The sequence below is a fragment of the Cebidichthys violaceus genome, unplaced genomic scaffold (genome assembly GCF_023349555.1).
Source record: "Cebidichthys violaceus isolate CVI_PGR_0920_01 unplaced genomic scaffold, fCebVio1.0.p SCAF_20, whole genome shotgun sequence".
Classification (NCBI taxonomy): Eukaryota; Metazoa; Chordata; class Actinopteri; order Perciformes; family Stichaeidae; genus Cebidichthys; species Cebidichthys violaceus.
Window position 1 is genome coordinate 7101118 of NW_027176373.1, and position 18448 is coordinate 7119565.

At 41.3% G+C, this 18448-nt stretch overlaps 1 protein-coding gene across 7 annotated transcripts in view; it reads right to left on the reverse strand.

Annotated features, from left to right (window-relative positions):
* Positions 1-18448, reverse strand: part of LOC137876407 (rho guanine nucleotide exchange factor TIAM1-like) — a 51842-nt gene that overhangs the window by 7177 nt on the left and 26217 nt on the right. For 2 of the 7 annotated variants that reach the window (XM_068715935.1, XM_068715936.1), the window contains exons 12-20: positions 15565-15735; positions 14450-14554; positions 13489-13570; positions 13129-13215; positions 10385-10597; positions 9015-9148; positions 707-931; positions 264-332; positions 2-127 (exon numbers count right to left, since the gene is read on the reverse strand). In XM_068715935.1, the coding sequence (XP_068572036.1) occupies positions 2-127; positions 264-332; positions 707-931; positions 9015-9148; positions 10385-10597; positions 13129-13215; positions 13489-13570; positions 14450-14554; positions 15565-15735 (1212 nt within the window). Of the gene's footprint in view, position 1; positions 128-263; positions 333-706; positions 932-3444; positions 3454-3763; positions 4059-4347; positions 4385-4879; positions 5027-9014; positions 9149-10384; positions 10598-13128; positions 13216-13488; positions 13571-14449; positions 14555-15564; positions 15736-18448 lie in introns of those variants that run through there. The other 5 variants (XM_068715938.1, XM_068715940.1, XM_068715937.1 and 2 more) reach the window with 5 other exon arrangements.

Consider the following 18448-nt stretch of genomic DNA (forward strand, 5'->3'; position numbering starts at 1 on the left):
CCTTAAACTGTTCCACCCTTTCCAGTCTGTCCAGATCTGGCACCAGTCTGATCCCATCTTCCAGTGTCCGGAGAAACTCCACCTGGAACTCCACCATCTCCCCGAGGTTACCGAACAAAACGTCCAGCTACAACACACGCAAAGCATCGTTCTGACACCGTTACCACCTCAAGAGCAATGTCAGTGTTTCGGGTTATGTAAATCTACAACAATTGGTATACAGTTTTTTTATTCTTGGATTATACAGATCAGGTAGAAGGTACCTCATCCTGTGTAAGGAAGCTCTCTTTCTGCAAAGGTGTCAAGTAGCACTCTATGAGGCAGCTCAGGTCCTGATAAAGACAAGGGATAGGAACAAGATTAGCCTGTGATCAGATGTTGAAGGAAAAATGGGGAAGAGCTTGTGTGGGCGTCTATTGAAGTCAAGGCTGTTTAATTTGGCGTCTTTACTGAGGATTTTAAATTTAAAAAAGAAATCAGCTCCCTCAGGCATGAACATAACCTACCATGACACGAAAAGGATGTTAACAATCTGCATGCCTATTACAATGATGATGACACTTCAAACAAAATGTTTAATATAGTTTTACCAGCAACAATACGAGATTGAGTGTCCATTACTATCAAATAGATACAACTATGACTCACTAGGCATTGACTTGTGTAGTAAAGATTGTCTTAACGCTCCAGGAGAGCTTATACTGACTTTGACGTAAGTCTTCTCCGTCTCCACAAGTTCATTGATGACCTTGCGGAGTTTGTCTGCGTGGGAGAGCTGTCTCTGGGTGGCAAAGCCTGCTGTTGGTGGTAGAGCTGACACAGGGCTCGGGGAGAGGGATGACGAGGACGACGATGAGGAGGATGACATAGGGCACTCCAGGGGATTCATGTCATGGAGACTGCGGCAGAAAGCAGTGACCTGCTCTGTGCTCTGTACAGAAAGAGACAAAGAACATGTCACTCATCTGTAGGATTTCTTTAAGGGTGATTATACATATCAGAGAAGACTGCCATTAGTGCATTTTTGACATGATACAAAGTAGAGCTAAGCGGACGAGGAATTACAACACAAGCAAAAACAAAAGAAATCATGTAATGGGTGGAGCACAAACTCGAAAATATGCACCACCAACAAAACGTATAGTGTACAAGCTTGCAAAACCTGCCATAACACCACACCAGGTAAAAATGCCAAGCATGTGCAGACCTGCCAGGTCAAGCTGGTACCGTAGGGGGCCTAAAAAAAAAAAAGTAGAGAGCTCTTCCTCTCTGCCTATCTCTGGCTTTACACACCAATAGCAGTTAAGATTTGCTGCTACTCTTAAAAACTAAAGACTCCTACATTCCTTATTCAATACCATGCTTTGCAAAGTGAGGGTCAACAACTTCTGGAAAAAGCTTAGATGAATTTTCTTCCATACTGAGGTGCAACAGCAGTTTGAGAATGACAAACTGGAACCCACGCAACAACATAAATAGTTAGGATCAAGAGGCTCTGTCCACATTTGACTGTTTCTTTCATAGTTCCAAGGATGCGAAGGTGATGCAACAGTGCGTAGGCGAAGAAAGTGACACAGGAGCGTTATCTAAAGTGAGGCTGGATGTGCAAATCTGAAATGCACTGTGAGTAATACAGCAATAATTCCTACAACACCAAAAACAATTACAAATCGTTCCAATGTCTGTACATACAACCTAATAATCTACTTCTTAAGATCTCATATTCCATTCTCTCAGTGGATTTATATGAAACCTTGGAGAATCTGTGGTTTCATGGGATTGTTTGCGGGCCAAGTCCAAGCAGGTCTGTTATGAGACATCTTTTCACTGTCTCCACCCAGCCAGGACTAGTACATTAAAATGACAATTAGAATAAATAATCTCCTTGAAATGTGGAGGAATGAATGACTCAGCCCACACACTGAACACTAATTGCAAAAGATTTGTGTTCCATGTCTCATTTAATTTGACTTCTGTCTAAGACCTCCACTACACGCCTAATTCTTGCCTTTACACAACCCCCCCCCCCCCCCCCCCCCAAATTGTGTGACTGTCTTTTATCAAATAAACCTTTAAAGAAATTGAAAGCTCTGATCTGGTTAGGCAGGACAATCATTAACAATTCCCTGTCTTGTGAGATGTCTAAGACTCAGTGGGACATTGCAGTGGAACTCTGTTGTGTACAGCTGATCGGGTGATCTGTATCTGCAGAAAACACAAAGCAGGATCTGATTTTCAGCCATCGTTTTGTTTGATGAAACTAATGGTTCTAATTCAAAACGGCAGTCATCAGTCTTATAAATAAAAGTACTGTTGCAAATGTATGTCACACAAACATCCCACATCTGTGTGAAGTCAGTGAAGGTGTTTATTAATTGTAATCCGTGACAACATACAGCGCCTGCTTGTGTGTTTCTACTGACTGATTTGCAGACAGCTGGTCAGCTGAAAGACACGGCTTGTCTTTGCTGATTTCATGGCTGGTCTTCTCTTAAGCTGCAGCGATGACAAACACAATTTTCCATTGTGGTATTCAAACCAGTTTTGCAACACTGCTGGGTACACACGCACACACGCACGCACACACACAATTTGACAGAAATGCTGGTACTGAAATTCCTCTCATCGAGTCAAGATGAGCTCCTTACGTCACTAAAACGATAACAACAACAACAACACATGCAACCAAAAGTGTGTAAAACAAGTAAAATAAAATTAGCCAGCTTATCATAAACATAAAGCCTGTCCAAGTCATTCACGCTGCATTGTGAGCATCACTCCCAGAAGGTGAGTCATGTAAGAACATTGCCGACAATTTAAAACTCCTCCTTAAAAGAGACAAACAAACAATGTATTATTTAAGTTGGTTAACATTTAAATATGCAATTCCTGTTAAAAAATATATATTGCAGAAAAGAAATTGATGCATGGATCAATGTGCAAGAAACACTGATCAAACCTACAGTATGAATGACCCCACACCCACACACACCTTTCTAATCGGCAACCTATGGGTAGCATCAAAAAAATAAATTGTACAGATAATGTTGATACACGTCAGTAATTAGACTGATTTAACCGGATTCAATTTAAGATAAACAACTGAGTATTATCACAACAAGTGATAATACTTCCCGATTGTTAGATTTGCAGCACAGAGATGCTTTTTTAATGACACAATGAATAATGCTTTACTCATTCTATTGAAATATAAACAGGGGGATATGATAAGATCTGAACCCTTAAGTTATCACAATGTGTGATGAGTCAAAAATATTCCATTAGTTGTTAGAATGGGTTGCTCTGATGGGAATAGAACCTCTAACCTCAGCACTGTTGGTACCATCACAAAATCACTGACCTCTGCAGGATCATATCCAAAACACAAGGGAACACACACACACACACAGACACACACACACACACACACACACACACACACACCAGCTGTAACATATCATAGATGGATTCGGTCGAGCGTCTGGAGTTCCTGCTCCTCCTAATGGCTGACATGCTGGCAGGTCAAACAAAAAGGTCAAGGAGAAGTCAGGTGTCCATTTTCTGTCCCGCTTTTCCAGTCCAGGTAGCTTCCATTCTTCCTTCAATGCCTCTCAGAGCCAGGAGGAATCATTTTTACAGTATCTTCTGCCAAAATGTACGACAAATACACTGTGCAGGATGTATGGATGTTGAACGCGTCTAGCCAAACTAATAAAAAAAAAAATTAATTAAAATTTAAAAAAAAAAGTGTAAAAGTAAATACCTGCTATTCAGCTTTCACACCGCTCTGAAAAACACTATTGCTGGTAAATTCATTACCATTGCAGCTGCGCAAATAGTCAAAACACTTGAATAGAACAGATTGCAAAAAAACAGCACCCTCATGTCACTTTATCCTAAAGAGTCTATCCTATCAGTCTCAATCCCCCTACTGCCTCTGCATGTTTCCCGGTCATCTACCCACTCTCTTTTCTTCTTCTCCCGCTCCCTCTCGCTCTCTGTCTGTCCTTGTTGCTATGTCACTTCTGTCCAGGTGTTCGCGAGCAGCTTCAACGGAGAATACAACATTAAATAACAAGATCAAACATCACACGAGACATGGAAGCAAAGAGGGGAGGAGAAAGGAGGGAGGAGAGGGGGTGAGAAGGCGGTGGGTGGTGAGAGCTCAAACACAGGAATACAGGAACCGCACGAAAAGACAACAGGCATCTCTCTCTCTCTCTCTCTGAATGCAACTCAGAGACTTATATCATCACCGATGAGAAACGACAGCAGCCTTATTAAGCGATTAACGCAAATGGTATGCATGAGCTCCATCTCCTCTTTCAAAATTAAATGAAAACATACCCAGCAAAATAAGAAATGCCCTGATGCACTAAACATCTCTTCCTGGTAGTCAAAGCAGCTTGAAGTATATTCTACAAATGATATTTGTTCCAGATCTGACTGGAACTTCAAGTTCTCATGCCATAATTGCTTCCAACTGAAACCTGAAATTCACTTGTCAATCAAGTTATGGCTAACCATACCACACCTGCTGCTCACTCGTCTTTTCTGAGAAACAAGAGTTGCCTAATACATGGAGGAATACGGCTGTTTGTTACACAGTTGTTAGTTGAAATAGATCTTTGAAAAATCTGTCAAAACTTCAAGTTACGCAACCTTTTGACCAATGCAAGTGTGTTTTTTGTGAAGTCTGTTAAAAGGACAATCAATCCAGCAAATGAGCATATGTGTGCTCACGCAGTTCTACACACATGCAATGCAAAAAACTTTGACCTCAGACATGTGGAAAAGACAACAACTTAGCAGAGAATATATGAACAAAACAATTAGAGGCAGGCAACAAGTAAATAAATAAAACCCCCGGCAGCAATACCTTTTCTATCGTCAGTCCAACACATGCATTTCCTAATCATTTCCAACAGAGAGGAATTCTTACCCTTTCACAAAATGTACTACATCCCAGACTCGCCCTCGATCACAGAGAGACAGGAGTACAGCATGAGGGAGGAGCGTGGAGGCAAGCACAAACCTGCTCTCACAGCCGTCAGCTGAAACCACGAACAGTGAGAGCCAGGATAAACAGATTACACATAACCTGCCGCACACGCACACACACACACACACACACACACACACACACACACACACACACACACGGTGTATTAAATCTTGACATGTATTATACACATGTATAAGTATATATACACATTTGGATGGCATACACTTGTCAATGTCAGCGAACAGAGAAAATGGGGAGGGGAGGGAGGGGAGTCTTGAAGTTCAGTTTCATTTGAAATCAGGGAAACATGCAAATCCATAAATCCCTACGAGGAATGATGGGATATACGCCATGACACAGAGAGAGAGAGAGAGAGAGACTTTAATCATTTAATCTGAAGCTAAAGGATGTTATGACACGAGTCTTCACCAATCTACAGTATGCATGAACATTTAGACTTTGAGGCCGTTCATTTGCAGACTGCAAGCTTCCTGCTACAACTCTGGGAAGTTAGAAGGGAGAGGAAAGTGTCAAGTGCAAGGCATTTTCTTTCCTACCTTAAAACAGTAGTCACCATCGGGCATTAATAACAGAACATAAGAAAATGTATTTAAATTAATCTAAATTGGAGATCACATTATCATATATATATTACACACAAGGAATACAATCTATTGATGGCTGAATACTGAAATATTCCAATCAAAATTGTTCATCATACTTGATTAATTTTGAACCAGATCTGTTGTTATTGGTTGCATGCTTGCATGCAACATTATTGTTGTCTTGCAGTCTTCATGAGTCGGCACAGTGCTCCCTCTAGTGGAAGACTTTGAGAAGACAGTAACAACTGGGACAAAGCTGTAAGGCCCTATTAGAGGGCAGTAAGAAGAAGCAGGTTGAGGGACAATTTAAAAAGAAAAAAAGAAAGAAAAGATGATTTTAAGGCTCAAGATACACAAAATGTATGTATTCTTAGCAGTCAGTAAGTACCTTAAACAAATGCACTGACTGCAAGGAGCTAATTAACCTGAATTATACCATCAGAAGTTAATCAAAACAAATCTTGATGGAAACTGTCCCCTCCACCCTTCACACAATGAATAATGCATTTCCTATTTCAAATACCCCAAAGCCAAACTGATAGAGGTTTGTAAATTATAACCAGCACTTGTCAGTGATGATGACTACACCTTGGAGAACACTATAATCACAGTCATCTCCATTATCGCTGTTATCGCAAGCAATCACCGTCATATTCTCCAGTTGGTTTTTCATATCGAGGAGGTGGCTCTGTGCTTTGTCTAAAATAATGAACCTCCCTGTTTCCTCCGGCTAGCCAGACACTCATTTATCTCCACTAAATGATGTGAAACACTGTGGAGAATGAAGTAATTAGAATGTGGGGATAATTAAAACGGTCCCATTTTGCCTCCTTTTCCTCAATCTTGCCACCATGTGACTGCAGGCGGTGGGTGAAATGAGGTAAGACGCAATTTTCAGCACTTTGGAGGCTTTCCAAAGAGCAGAGTGTAGAAACAAAACCATGGCAAAAAATGGCAAACCAAATTGAAAAAGATACAGAACATGTTTTTTTAAGTTCCCAGGGAGTCTGTGGCAAGCTGAACTGATTTATTTTAACAAAAGTTAGCATCCAAGTGCTTCAGGTTCAGGTCAGGGCCCACAGTCGACTGGAAAGCTAGGGAGCTGAGCAGTTTGAGAGCCAACAGCAGCCTCATACTGTTTATGTTAAGGAGCAGCAGGGTGTTAGTGAGGAGGAGGAGGGTAAACAAGGAGAGGAAGTCACAAGAAAACTGGGGAGGACAGGAGAAGAGAAAGAGCGTTCAAACCAAAGATAATTAGACAGGATTATCTGAAAGGACAAATGGGGGAAAAAACACTGAGCTGTCACATCTGACAAAGAACATGGTCACATTCTTGTACTGAATTATATGGACAAAATATATGACAATTGATCAAGTAGCCAAGGAAAATGAAGGGTAGAGAGAAAGGAGGATGAAAAAAATGATGCAAAACAGACAGCAGATGGAAATTAGGAGAGATACAAGACAGCACACGTTAAGACTGGAGCAGGAGGTGAGACACTGAAAGGTGAAGATCATAGATTTCCAGAGCTTTGTTAATAAAATTGCACTGCTCTGATGTACCGTTTTGCCCTGTATTGCCTTGCAGGGCTTTTCTTCTTCTATTTGTATGTGGAACAGCATCTGATAATAAACCAAGAAGCCCATGACTAAGCATTAAAAACCAAGGGACAACATATTATAGACTTGGGTAAGCAATATCCTAGTCTCAAGCCTTACTGCATTTCCAAAAGAAACTACATTGTTTCACACGATGGATCTAGTATCATCATGAACAAACCTATTGGTTGATAAATGATAATATTGTACTCATTTTGTGCTGACTGAAGACTTGACCGTTTTTACTTCATTTGCATATACACATTTTGCTCTTGTTTAGTGGTAATAAGATACTACAATGAGTTTCTTTCACTATAGAAAACAACATATAGCTAGTCTGACACAAGTGACATTGCATAATCTTTAACACATTAAAATGATTAAACTGCACACTTTCCAAAAGGGGTTTATATAAAGATTGCATGCTGCATTTTGTGTTTCCAAGTGTTTCACTTGTTAGAATAGATTTGAATGGATTTCTTCTTGCATGTCGAAACACTATGAGCTTGGAATAGCAAAATCCCTTTAAATGTTAATTAGAAGCTGTGCGGAGGTTCAAACTATTGTAAAGTTTAACAAGTTTAGAACTGCTGGATGTTTTCCCCACATTAAGTGCACCAAATGAGACTTAAAGCCTCTCGTCCTTATTCAGCCATCCTGGCAACCCTGTCTGTCGGTATTTCTCTCATCTTCGCATACTTTGCGTCAAACAAATAATGGCACATTGGAGTCACAGAACCACCACTGTCCAACCGGACTGGAGCCGGCTCTGACCTCACCCATTAGTTTGCCCTCGAGACTGAAGCTCACTGACACATATCCGAGACAGAACACAGCGCTGTCCCTTCCCTCTCCTCTTTTGTCCATGTCTGGGCTATCGACAGAGAGGTACAAAAAAAAAGAAGAAAAAAAAAAAAAAAAAAAAAAAGGAAAAATGTTTCCTGTGGTTACTGGTTATCAGACATTGCCATGGTAATGGAAGTGACAACCGTATCCAAGGGAGACCGGCTGGCACACGGCGTGTCCCAGCAATCACTGCGCCGACCCTGATCAGACCCGACATAATCTTAATTAGACAGTGATGCCGTTCACTCACTCTTTCGCTCACCTGTCTGTCCTCATCTCTGTGCTCCAGAGTGCACGCACACACACACATCCAGTACATACTGTGCACACATCTGTTCATGTGCTAGGACTGACACACGAGCTATTCAACACACTACAAAGTAGTCATGCAATATGTTGTCTGCACTGTATAAAAACAAATCTGTTATTTATGTAAGAATATGATAATGGTTACAGTATGTTGTAGGTGTTAACAGAAATAACAAATGAACTGCATGACTTAATCATTTACTACAAAGCAACTTCAAAGCAGTTATGAGTGTGTGAACTATGGCTGTGTGTGTGTGTGTCAGATCTTTCAGTTCCAAAACAGTCTTTGTGTAAAAGGTCACAAGTATCGCATAAGAAAAAGCCTGTGAACATCTTCCAGCTTTCTCGCCACACACACACACACACACACACACACACACACACACACACACACACACACACACACACACACACACACACACACACACACACACACACACACACACACACACACACACACACACACACACACACACTAAAACCTGCCAGAGGGAACTGTTGATCTTTGTCTGCAACAACACATGACACTGACACGTTGTTTGATAGTGTGTCAAACTACTCTATTGATCCCCTGCTCTGTTGCATGCATGTGCACGTTTGTCGTAGTGTGTATGCATATCAAAGTTGTGTCTTTGCACGCCATATTCTACCTTTTGTCCAGTCCCCATGCATGTTTTGTCTTCCTGATGATCTCCAGGACTCTGCAGGGTCCGCCGAGATCCTTCCTCTAAGCTCTGATCTGGGCTCTCCACCGTCAACCCCGACACCTCATCCAGGATGTCCTCTACAGACAGAGACAAAGGGAAAATTGTACATATACGCTGTGTGTACCCAAACATCAGAACCTTCTCCCTAATGCTCAGTTACAGATCCTTATGTACAATTAATCTGTTCTAATGCATTTCATTTTCTACACTTCCTTTAATAGAAATCTGAGTGTTCAGGTGTCCTTCTGGATATATACACAATACACTTTTGTTATGAAAAACTACCCTGTAAGTAGTCATCCCTAAATTGCAATGATAATGACAGCAGTACAAACATCCCTATAACACTTATTTTTCTTGTTATGATATGACCGTGTCGTCTATTATTCCCAGCCACATCTGTGAGAAATTTAAAATTGAGTTCCTTTAAGTTGAAGGCCTCTTGTGCACACACCTCTTAAGCATGATATCATCGATAACCTCCATCTGGCTGCTGAAGTGTTTTTATTCTCTGTCTGGCCCTTTGCATACGGCATATCCTACACAATGACAGCTCTGCACTGCTGACGGATTCATATTAATATTCATAGGCCTCCGAGTCCCTGTATAAACAATGCCAGTTTGTCAGCCTGTGCACTGCAAGCCCCCAATTTATAAAAGGAATACAAATGGTGCCCTTGCACAGATGAAAAGAGCAGGGCAGAGGAAAGCTGGCGGCTGCCTGCAGGTTGGTTATCCGACAGCATAATTAGCAGATCGCCCTATTCACCCTCTGCTTTAAAAAAAAAAAAAAAAAAAAAAAAAAGCACCATCTGCATACTCCCTTTTTCACTACACAAAGTTGGGGGTTTAGAGGATTTATAATGGAACAAGACAATATATCATTTAAACTAAAAAAGTCAATTAAATTTAAAATTCCAAGAAAAAGGGTAATTTTATTATGTTTTGTTTCTTTCTAACATGCTGTCAAGCTACAGATATAATTAGTTTTGATAACCCTGATCTGATTTTAACTCCAACAGAAACACCTGTTATATAACAACATGAAGAGTTTGATAAGACTGATACCTGATGGCCCTCAACACACACACACACACACACACACACACACACACACACACACACACACACACACACACACACACACACACACACACACACACACATATGAAAAAGAATCCCCCATATTTGTCACAAGAGGACACTGTTGATGTATACATCATAATGGAAAAAGCCTTTGTTCAAAACACAAATAAGGAAAACAACTTAACCCATGCCTCCACAACGTTGTTTATGTGGGACAGGAATCTTACCTTGGCTCTGGGAGAAGATGTCTGTGGCTGGGTCCTGCTCCCCATCGGAGCGCCGCGGTGGAAGGGAGCACAGCACACGAGGGTCCAGCTGGGGCAGGGTGCTGACGCTCAAGGTCAGTGCTTGGTTTATAAACGCAGCCCTCATATCATCCATTTGGAGGGCAGATGCAGGTTTACCATTCAGCAACAGAATCTCATCACCTACTTTCAAACCTGGTGGAGAATGAAAGGACACATAACTAAGTGAGAAAATCAAGTTATACAGGCTTTAATGTAAAAAAGAAACAAAAAACTAAACAGTGATTGCATCCTTTAAAGTAGATTAAATTGTGGAGAAATACATTGCAACATAAAAGGCTGACAGTAATAAAAGCAACACACAGTGAGTGAAAGGCAACAACAAAGCACCATCCAACACAGCAGCTTTCCTGTAGGCCATCAATTCCAGAGTGCTAATGCGAACAAATGATCTACACAAACAAAACTTTGGTGCCATACTTCTCAACAGCAGCTCTGGGGCTAACCAGACACGTTGGGACTCTAATGTCTTCCAATACATAAAAAATGCATCCCTCTATGCATATTCGCTTAAGGCAAATGCAGATCTAACAAGACTGGATGGCTTTAAGAAGGAGGATGCAATGCCTGTCTATATCTGTCCTGTCATCGTGTATATCATCTGTATGGTACTATATATAAAAACAGATTCCATGGACTTCACTGCATCACAGCCTCAGTTTGAGGCTTTCTCTCTTGCCCCTCCCCTCAACCACCTGTGCCCGGCTCGGCTAATTGAGAATTAGCACTCAATCAGCCGACCAATTAGCAGACAACCTCCCCCAATAAACCTGATTGGTTGTGACAGCTGTTTAGTAGATCTGACAGCAGTCTCCCCTGCCCTCACTGCAGCATTAAGTAAGACAAAGGGTTTTGCTCCTGTTGACACAGTCACACTTAAGCACATGGTTGCTTGCTATTTTTTCTTAAGTCTCATTTTGTATCGTCTACTGTTATAGAAACAGCAGGCATTCTGTGTTATGGCTTTCGTAACTCACTGAATGCTACAGACACATGCAGGCACACACAGTTACATATATAGACACACAAAGCACACATTTAGCCCTAAGATATGACCTAGTTGTCTGGGATGTGAAATGTCAGCTGTAGCAGAGTCTTTATTGGACAGAGAGATAACCCCTCTGGCCATATACTGCTGAGTGTATGTGTACTTGGCTGTGTGTGTTGCATGGATGTGTCTCTGTGTGCCTCTGTAGGGGGAGGGGGAGCAGGAATTATAGTGAGAGAGAGAGAGAGAGAGAGAGAAAAGACCCTTTGGTGCTCCTTGTCCAGAGATGGCCTGGTTTCTGCGTATACCCTGCAGAAATTGAAGCGGGATTTCGTTCACTCCCCATTCATTCTTCTCACTCTTCGTAAAATGCACGCACACACAGGCTAATCCCAGCGTACACATGGACCTACAAATGTTGTGCCTGACATACTTTATTCTGTGATTCAGCAAAATATGGTGTAATCTTACAAAAAAGATGCATTGTGTTGTCTGGATGCCACAAGCTTTCTCTAGCTCTACTCGCCTTTAGAGGTGGAGAGTCAGTACAGCTGTATCCTCTGGCTGCTGGCAGCCTGCTAAGCTAGCAGCTTTTTAGATTGGTAATACACCAGAGGACACAATCTCACACTTGAGTAACCTTGGTCTCACCCTGGGGCGCAATAGTGGGGCATGTTATTTTCTATACATTAGTGTTGTATCTACAGAGTGGCCGTGTGTTTCTCAAACCCATTAGGTCTCTCTGGCTCAGTTAAAAAATGAGGACTAACGAATGGGGGTTGATCTCCAGACCCGGCTGTTCAAATAGCAGTCAGACGCAGACAAAGGAAAGCTGATTTTCTTCTCTGCTCTCAGGAAGGAGAAAAAAGCCACAGATTCATAGCTTCTATGCAATCTTTTTATTTTTTTTGATCAAGATTTTGGCACATCATACCTTTTTCAGGATGAAAGCCAGTAATCGTCAGACAAATATAGTGTATAGGAAAGGTGATTCAACTCGTTTTTGACTTATTGATGCAAGCACACAGATGTTTTTCCTCTTTTTGGTTGCTGGTTCATATCATGCGGCCATACTGACGTTGGAGGCCTTTCTTGGCTGTGAATGAACTCGCTTTGGACTCCATTTCTAAGTTGATGTTGATTGCCTTGTAAATCCTGAAAAGGGCAAGATGTGCCAACATTTTTATCCATATAATATAAAATAAAAAGACTGCATTAGAGTAATGCATTTGCAGCTTTCCCCTCTTTCCTTTAACCGGCGAGCCAACACCTTTCTAGACAAGGTGTTCTTTTTCTTTATCTCATCTCTACTCTGTCCAAAACCACCAGGCTTCTTCCTTACACATAACAGATTTAGCTATGCTAGCTCAGAAGCTGACGCGATGTATTCACACAAAGCTGCACTGATAAGCTGTCATGTGGGATCAGGTGTTTCTCAGGTCAGGTGTTTGGGTGTTGAGTGTGCAATGACAATTCAAGAGAAAAATATGTACCCAGCTTTCACAAACCCTTTACATAATCCCTGTTGTTACTGCACTCCGATCCAACTATGGTAACACTCCTGGATTTTTGTTTTGTTTGTTTTGTCTTCTTTGCCTAGATATAAACTCTCAGGACACTAAACGTACTATACAATACAAACTTCATGTTTGTTTATTAATTAAAAAGGAATATGTACCTTTAGCCGAGGCCAGTCCCTCTGCTTTTACGTCAGTAATATGGAGCTGCTGCATCCCCTCCTCATCGATAACTGCCACGGAAAAACCTGTAGACAAAGATAATAAGACACAGAGAGAGATTCAGCCATTCATTCTTTAAGTCCTCTTTGAAGAAATCTCAATTTGACAGTGTGCACTGCTGACTCATAACTACTGAGTGATTAAATCCACTTTACAAAATGCACTCATACTGGGTCACCCCCCTTGAGTCACTAACTGAGCATGACTCAATGAAGTCTATTAAGAAATCAATTTTATACTGAATTCGACAGTGCGACAGAAAAGGGTTCAAAAAGGGGTATTGTCAGAGACAAGCATACCATAGCCGATGGTGCAGGACTCTGCTTTGTCAAACCGAATCACCTTGGTAGCTTTGGGGCAAACCTCAATCTCTTTGTAGAGCTGCAAACACACAGAAATTATATTTAATTGGCAAAAAATTGATGGATAGCAGTGTCGTTGGATGGAGAAGGTCAAGGTCATGTTATCGCTCTTAATAAAGAATGGATAGATTCATGTATTATTCAGGCTCCTTAACAGAGCAATCTCAAGTGAAGGTTGTGGGGTCAAAATTCAAGTCAAGTCTAAGAAGTGAGTTGGTTCTCAGACAAGGGCTTGACCTCACAGCGGGCGAGAACATAGACACAGCTGTGTGTATGAAGCAACAGACAGGGACAGAAGTCTGCCGTCTGTAATTCGCCTCACTGTGGAGAAATAATAATGTAATATCATAGACTCAGGATGAAAGAGGGTGAAATGAGTCACTGATCAAAGCAGGGAGATAAAAGACCTCTTGAGGAAAAAGAGTGAGTTATACAATGACTTTACTTTGAGACAGAGTTCAGTGTATCGCCTACAAAGCACTGTCGCAAAGAGAATTCATTTTGGGGTTTACAGCGGCTGAATAATGTAGAAGTGAGGTCTTTTTCAATGAGAGTGATTGTTTATATGAATAATGGTACATATAATACACTCTGAATACTATTTTGCATAATTTATAGAATATGCGATGGTGCTTCTTTTGCATCCTGGGAATTTTGTATGCATTGCAAATCAAATCTGTCAACCAAGTCATAAAACATGCACAAGCTTGCACCCAGATCTGCCCGGAATGAAACAAAAATGAATTAGTAATAAGGTGAAAAACCCCAAATCCAAATAAGACATTGTGTCTCAGCTGAGACTGTAATACAAAAAAAACACATACAGTGAAAAAACTGAATTATTCCCTCCATTACATCACAAGGTATTATCACAGTGCTTCAGTGTGTGTTTTCTCACCAGATCAGAGATATCGTCTTCAAGTTTGGGAACATAAACAAGCATTTGGTTGTCAATCCACATCTTCAAACGCAGGTAGTGTCCGGAGGGGTCTATTTTATGGGTCTGGAGGCAACAAGACAGGAGGGCAATGAAGAAAATTAAACCAATGTATTCAGAGACATAATTTCTGTAATTATTTGTGGGGGTTTTTCTCCCTGCGATTTGAAGCCAAGCCTGTCTTCACATGTAAGACATGGGTCATATTTTAAACTCACCTATCAAAACACCATTGCCTTTACCATTACCACACTCTATAGCTCATGACATCCCCTGACAAAAGGACACAGACATACATCTATCCAATCATGTATATAATCCACATATATCTGTCTGCATGGAACACACAGGGGCCATGAATTAGATGCTCCAGTTCCTTGTGACATGCTTATAGCATACATGCACACAAACGCCCACACACACACGTCAATCAGCTTTACCCATGTGTTTCAACAGACCCGTAAGTGGAACGTATAAGTATCATTAGGCATCATTATTCCAGTGTGTCTCTGGCTGAGACCAATTAGGCAGAAGAGGAGATGGAGAGCAAGGAAAATTGAAGAAAAGATCTTTGAAACCGTCAGTGGAAGTACACTGGTGACATATAAAGTGTTCACTTTTTTGCCTTCCTAGAAATACCAGAGACAGTCTCACATCTCAGCTATTCTCAGATTTGTTTTTAGAATTTAATTCAAGAAGACAAGATTTTTTTTTAAAGTTTACTTTCACATGTCAGCTGTCAACAGCTGAAAATGTGAAATGTCATTACACAATCACAACTTTTGTAACATTATGTATTCTAAACTCCCATCAACAGAGCTGTGTGCAATTTTATGAGACTCCTTCCTCAAGATTGCATGTGTTTGACAAATCTGTTAAAATGAATTATTTGCATGCCTAACAGCTGTTGACTGTTACCAGTTTTGCTACCACATCTATGTGTGTCTTTATGTGTGTGTGCAGGCTGATGTGCAACAAAGCAAAGTGCAATGTGTAATTATCACTCTTAAATGCCATAAATTGAAGAGCGTGCACTTTTTGCACTGCTTTTTGCACCGCTATCAGCAATGACCCACCTTGCAGACGGTGCTCAGGACTTCCAGCGCTGTCTCACCGGGCTGTATGATGGCCAAGACAGGCTGATTGTTCGGCAGACACACCCAGGAGGGAGTCAGGTAATCAGGAACCCAAATGTCGCTGTCTACGTTTTGCTGAGGAAGTGTTTTCACAGAGCCCTCTCTCTCCTTCTGAAAATGCAACAAATACACACACATAGACAGTTTATGCATCTTGGAGTAACCTCTGTGCTCAGTGAAAACAGAAGGCACCCCATAATAAATTCAGTGTTATCATGAAAACCTTTTAGTTCTAATTGAAATTCTGTTGAGTGAAGAATGAGAAAAAAAACATATTTTATTACCCACAATTAGAAATTGCTAAAACCGTAAGTAATCCTCCTAATTCATCATTATTCCCGCTCACGTTCACATAACAAACACAGATTTGCTTAGATTGATTTGAATGATACGATGGACACTGGTGGTGGCCTGAAAGCAGCAGGAGATCTGATAACAAAATCTAATCCATTTGTGTTGATGAGAGCCTCCTGATACAATTGTCTCACTGCGTGGGTATGCGTTACATATCTGTGCGCATTCTGTTCTAAGCAGAGTCTGTAACCTTTAAGCCCATCAGTCTGACCTCTGACAATCTGGCAGCCATGTCAGCCTCTCTCCTCTGTTTGTCTCATCTATTCGACCTCACACTGTCTGTCACTGATACCTTATCTCCTCCTATCAAGTAACAGATTCCACAAACTCCTTTATTCTTTCATTCCTCTATTGCAACCCCCCTCACACTAATCATTGCCTCTCCTTCTGGTGCCCCTTCCCCTCTATCTGCACATCGCTCCATCATCTCCCTCCTCCCCATCTTTCACTCACGCCATACAATCTGCTGACTGTTAACAATACGGGCCGGTGGTCCCTGTTTAAATGAACTATCTGCGTGTGTGTGTGAATCTATGTATTGGCTAGAGTGAAAGTGAGACAGAGAAAGAAACAAAGGGAGCATGCTGGATGCAAAAGCACATTTTTGTATGCACAACACACACACTCATGTTCATATGCACAAACAAAAAAATTACTGTAATGTAACAAACAAAATACAGACACACACACAGTTATAAAGAAAAACACACACATTTTCTTCAGACAGACAACAGACCGGGGGCCCAAACAAGTACCTCCCCCCAACTCCCTGATCTCCCCAGCCCTGCTCGACACCATCTGGCTCCCCTCCTGGCCCAAGTAGGATGCCACTGCTGGAGGGCGGGGGTCCAAGGCGGCACACTAAACTATCTTTCTCTCTCACTCCCTTTTTCTGCCATCAGTGGGATTCCCTAGAATAAACAGATAATTAAAGAGCTGGGAAAAGCCCATCAGATGTGAACATTTGGAACTACATTAATCTTACTAGAGATTCTCATTTCTACTGATGCAGCATTTACAGCACTATCTTAGAACCAACTGAAGCATGTTACTTCCTATGCATTTCTTCACTGTCATCCCATACCCTGCCAGCTGAAGCTGGGAGTGGGTGGAAGGAAATCAATCTCCCATGGAGCCACTGGGGGCCTCCACAATCAGAGTGGGTTAGAGTTTTCTTCCATCTACTGAGTTCACACAGAGTCCCACTCCCCTCCCCATCTCTGCTGCCTTCTACCAGTTCTCATAAAATATGGAGTTGGCATGCTTGTCCTTGCACAACCCATGGGTAATTGGACATTTTTCCTTACAGTTCATCTAAATATATCATCCCCCAGCCCTGTGATAAGGTCCTCCCGGAAACCTACATTCCTATGGTAGCCTTGGATAATCTATTTTTCTCTCTGAAGATATTATTGATTATTTGCAACTGTCTGTAAATTGTGGTCAATATGACAGACATACAAAAGCACAGATGGTGTGAAGCTGCCGGGTCTTTTGGTATCAAATGTCTGCATAATTTGTTGAAACATCAGAAAGCTAATCATCAGAACATATCAGATCAAATTTGTCTCAGAGGGATTAGCAGACAGAAATATCCCCCCAGTCGAAGCCAATGATGCTGATAGAGTTGAAATTGCCTGGAGCACATGACAAGAAGAAAACGTGAATCTGTCAACACGGATCTATAAATGGTGTTTAACATGCAAAAAGATGGTAGAGAAGAAGAATAATGGCATTATTTCTGGCTGTGACGCAGAGTCGTTAGTAGCAAGAAAAAGGAGAAAGCAGTAATAAACTATAGTTAGTCCTGCAAAGTCTGGTGAAGCAAATAATTTGATGAGTGGTGCAGGAGGAGAAAGAGCTGTGGAAGATGAAAAGTGTTGTTTATCTACCACAAATAAACTCAAGAATCATCCGATAATATTGAGAAGAGATGAAATTCTGCAGCTTTCAAAGTTTTAGAGTCTGCAAATTTCTCCTTTCACTCTTCAGCTAGGAGAGAAGTGGATGTCTGAAAACATTAAAGCAGGAGCATGAAAATGACCTCAAATAAATGCTCATTGGTGCAGAAGGATGCAGGGATTTTGTGCTTCCCCCAGATAACCTACCAAATAAAGAGCAAGAGCACCAAAAGGATTTCAGTTAAGTGAACGGAGGTGGAAAATCCAGTGATGTTGCTAGCCTCGGGGTCTTAAGAAGCCAGTTATCCATTATACAAGTACAAAGGTTCATCAGATGCCCTAGTGATTTTTAAGTTGGCTTATGCGAGAGGCAAATAGCTACATTTAATCTGGTTCTCTGTAGTGAATGCCAAACTAGAAAAGGAAGGAGGAACTTAGCATTTAGCCTGAGGAAGATTATTACTGTATGGACAGAAACAGTCACCAAATTGGAAATGGTGACAAGTTGGGCCAACATTTGTTTAAATCTTACCTCTAATTTTCAGCAGCAAACATTTTCCAAGAGTTAG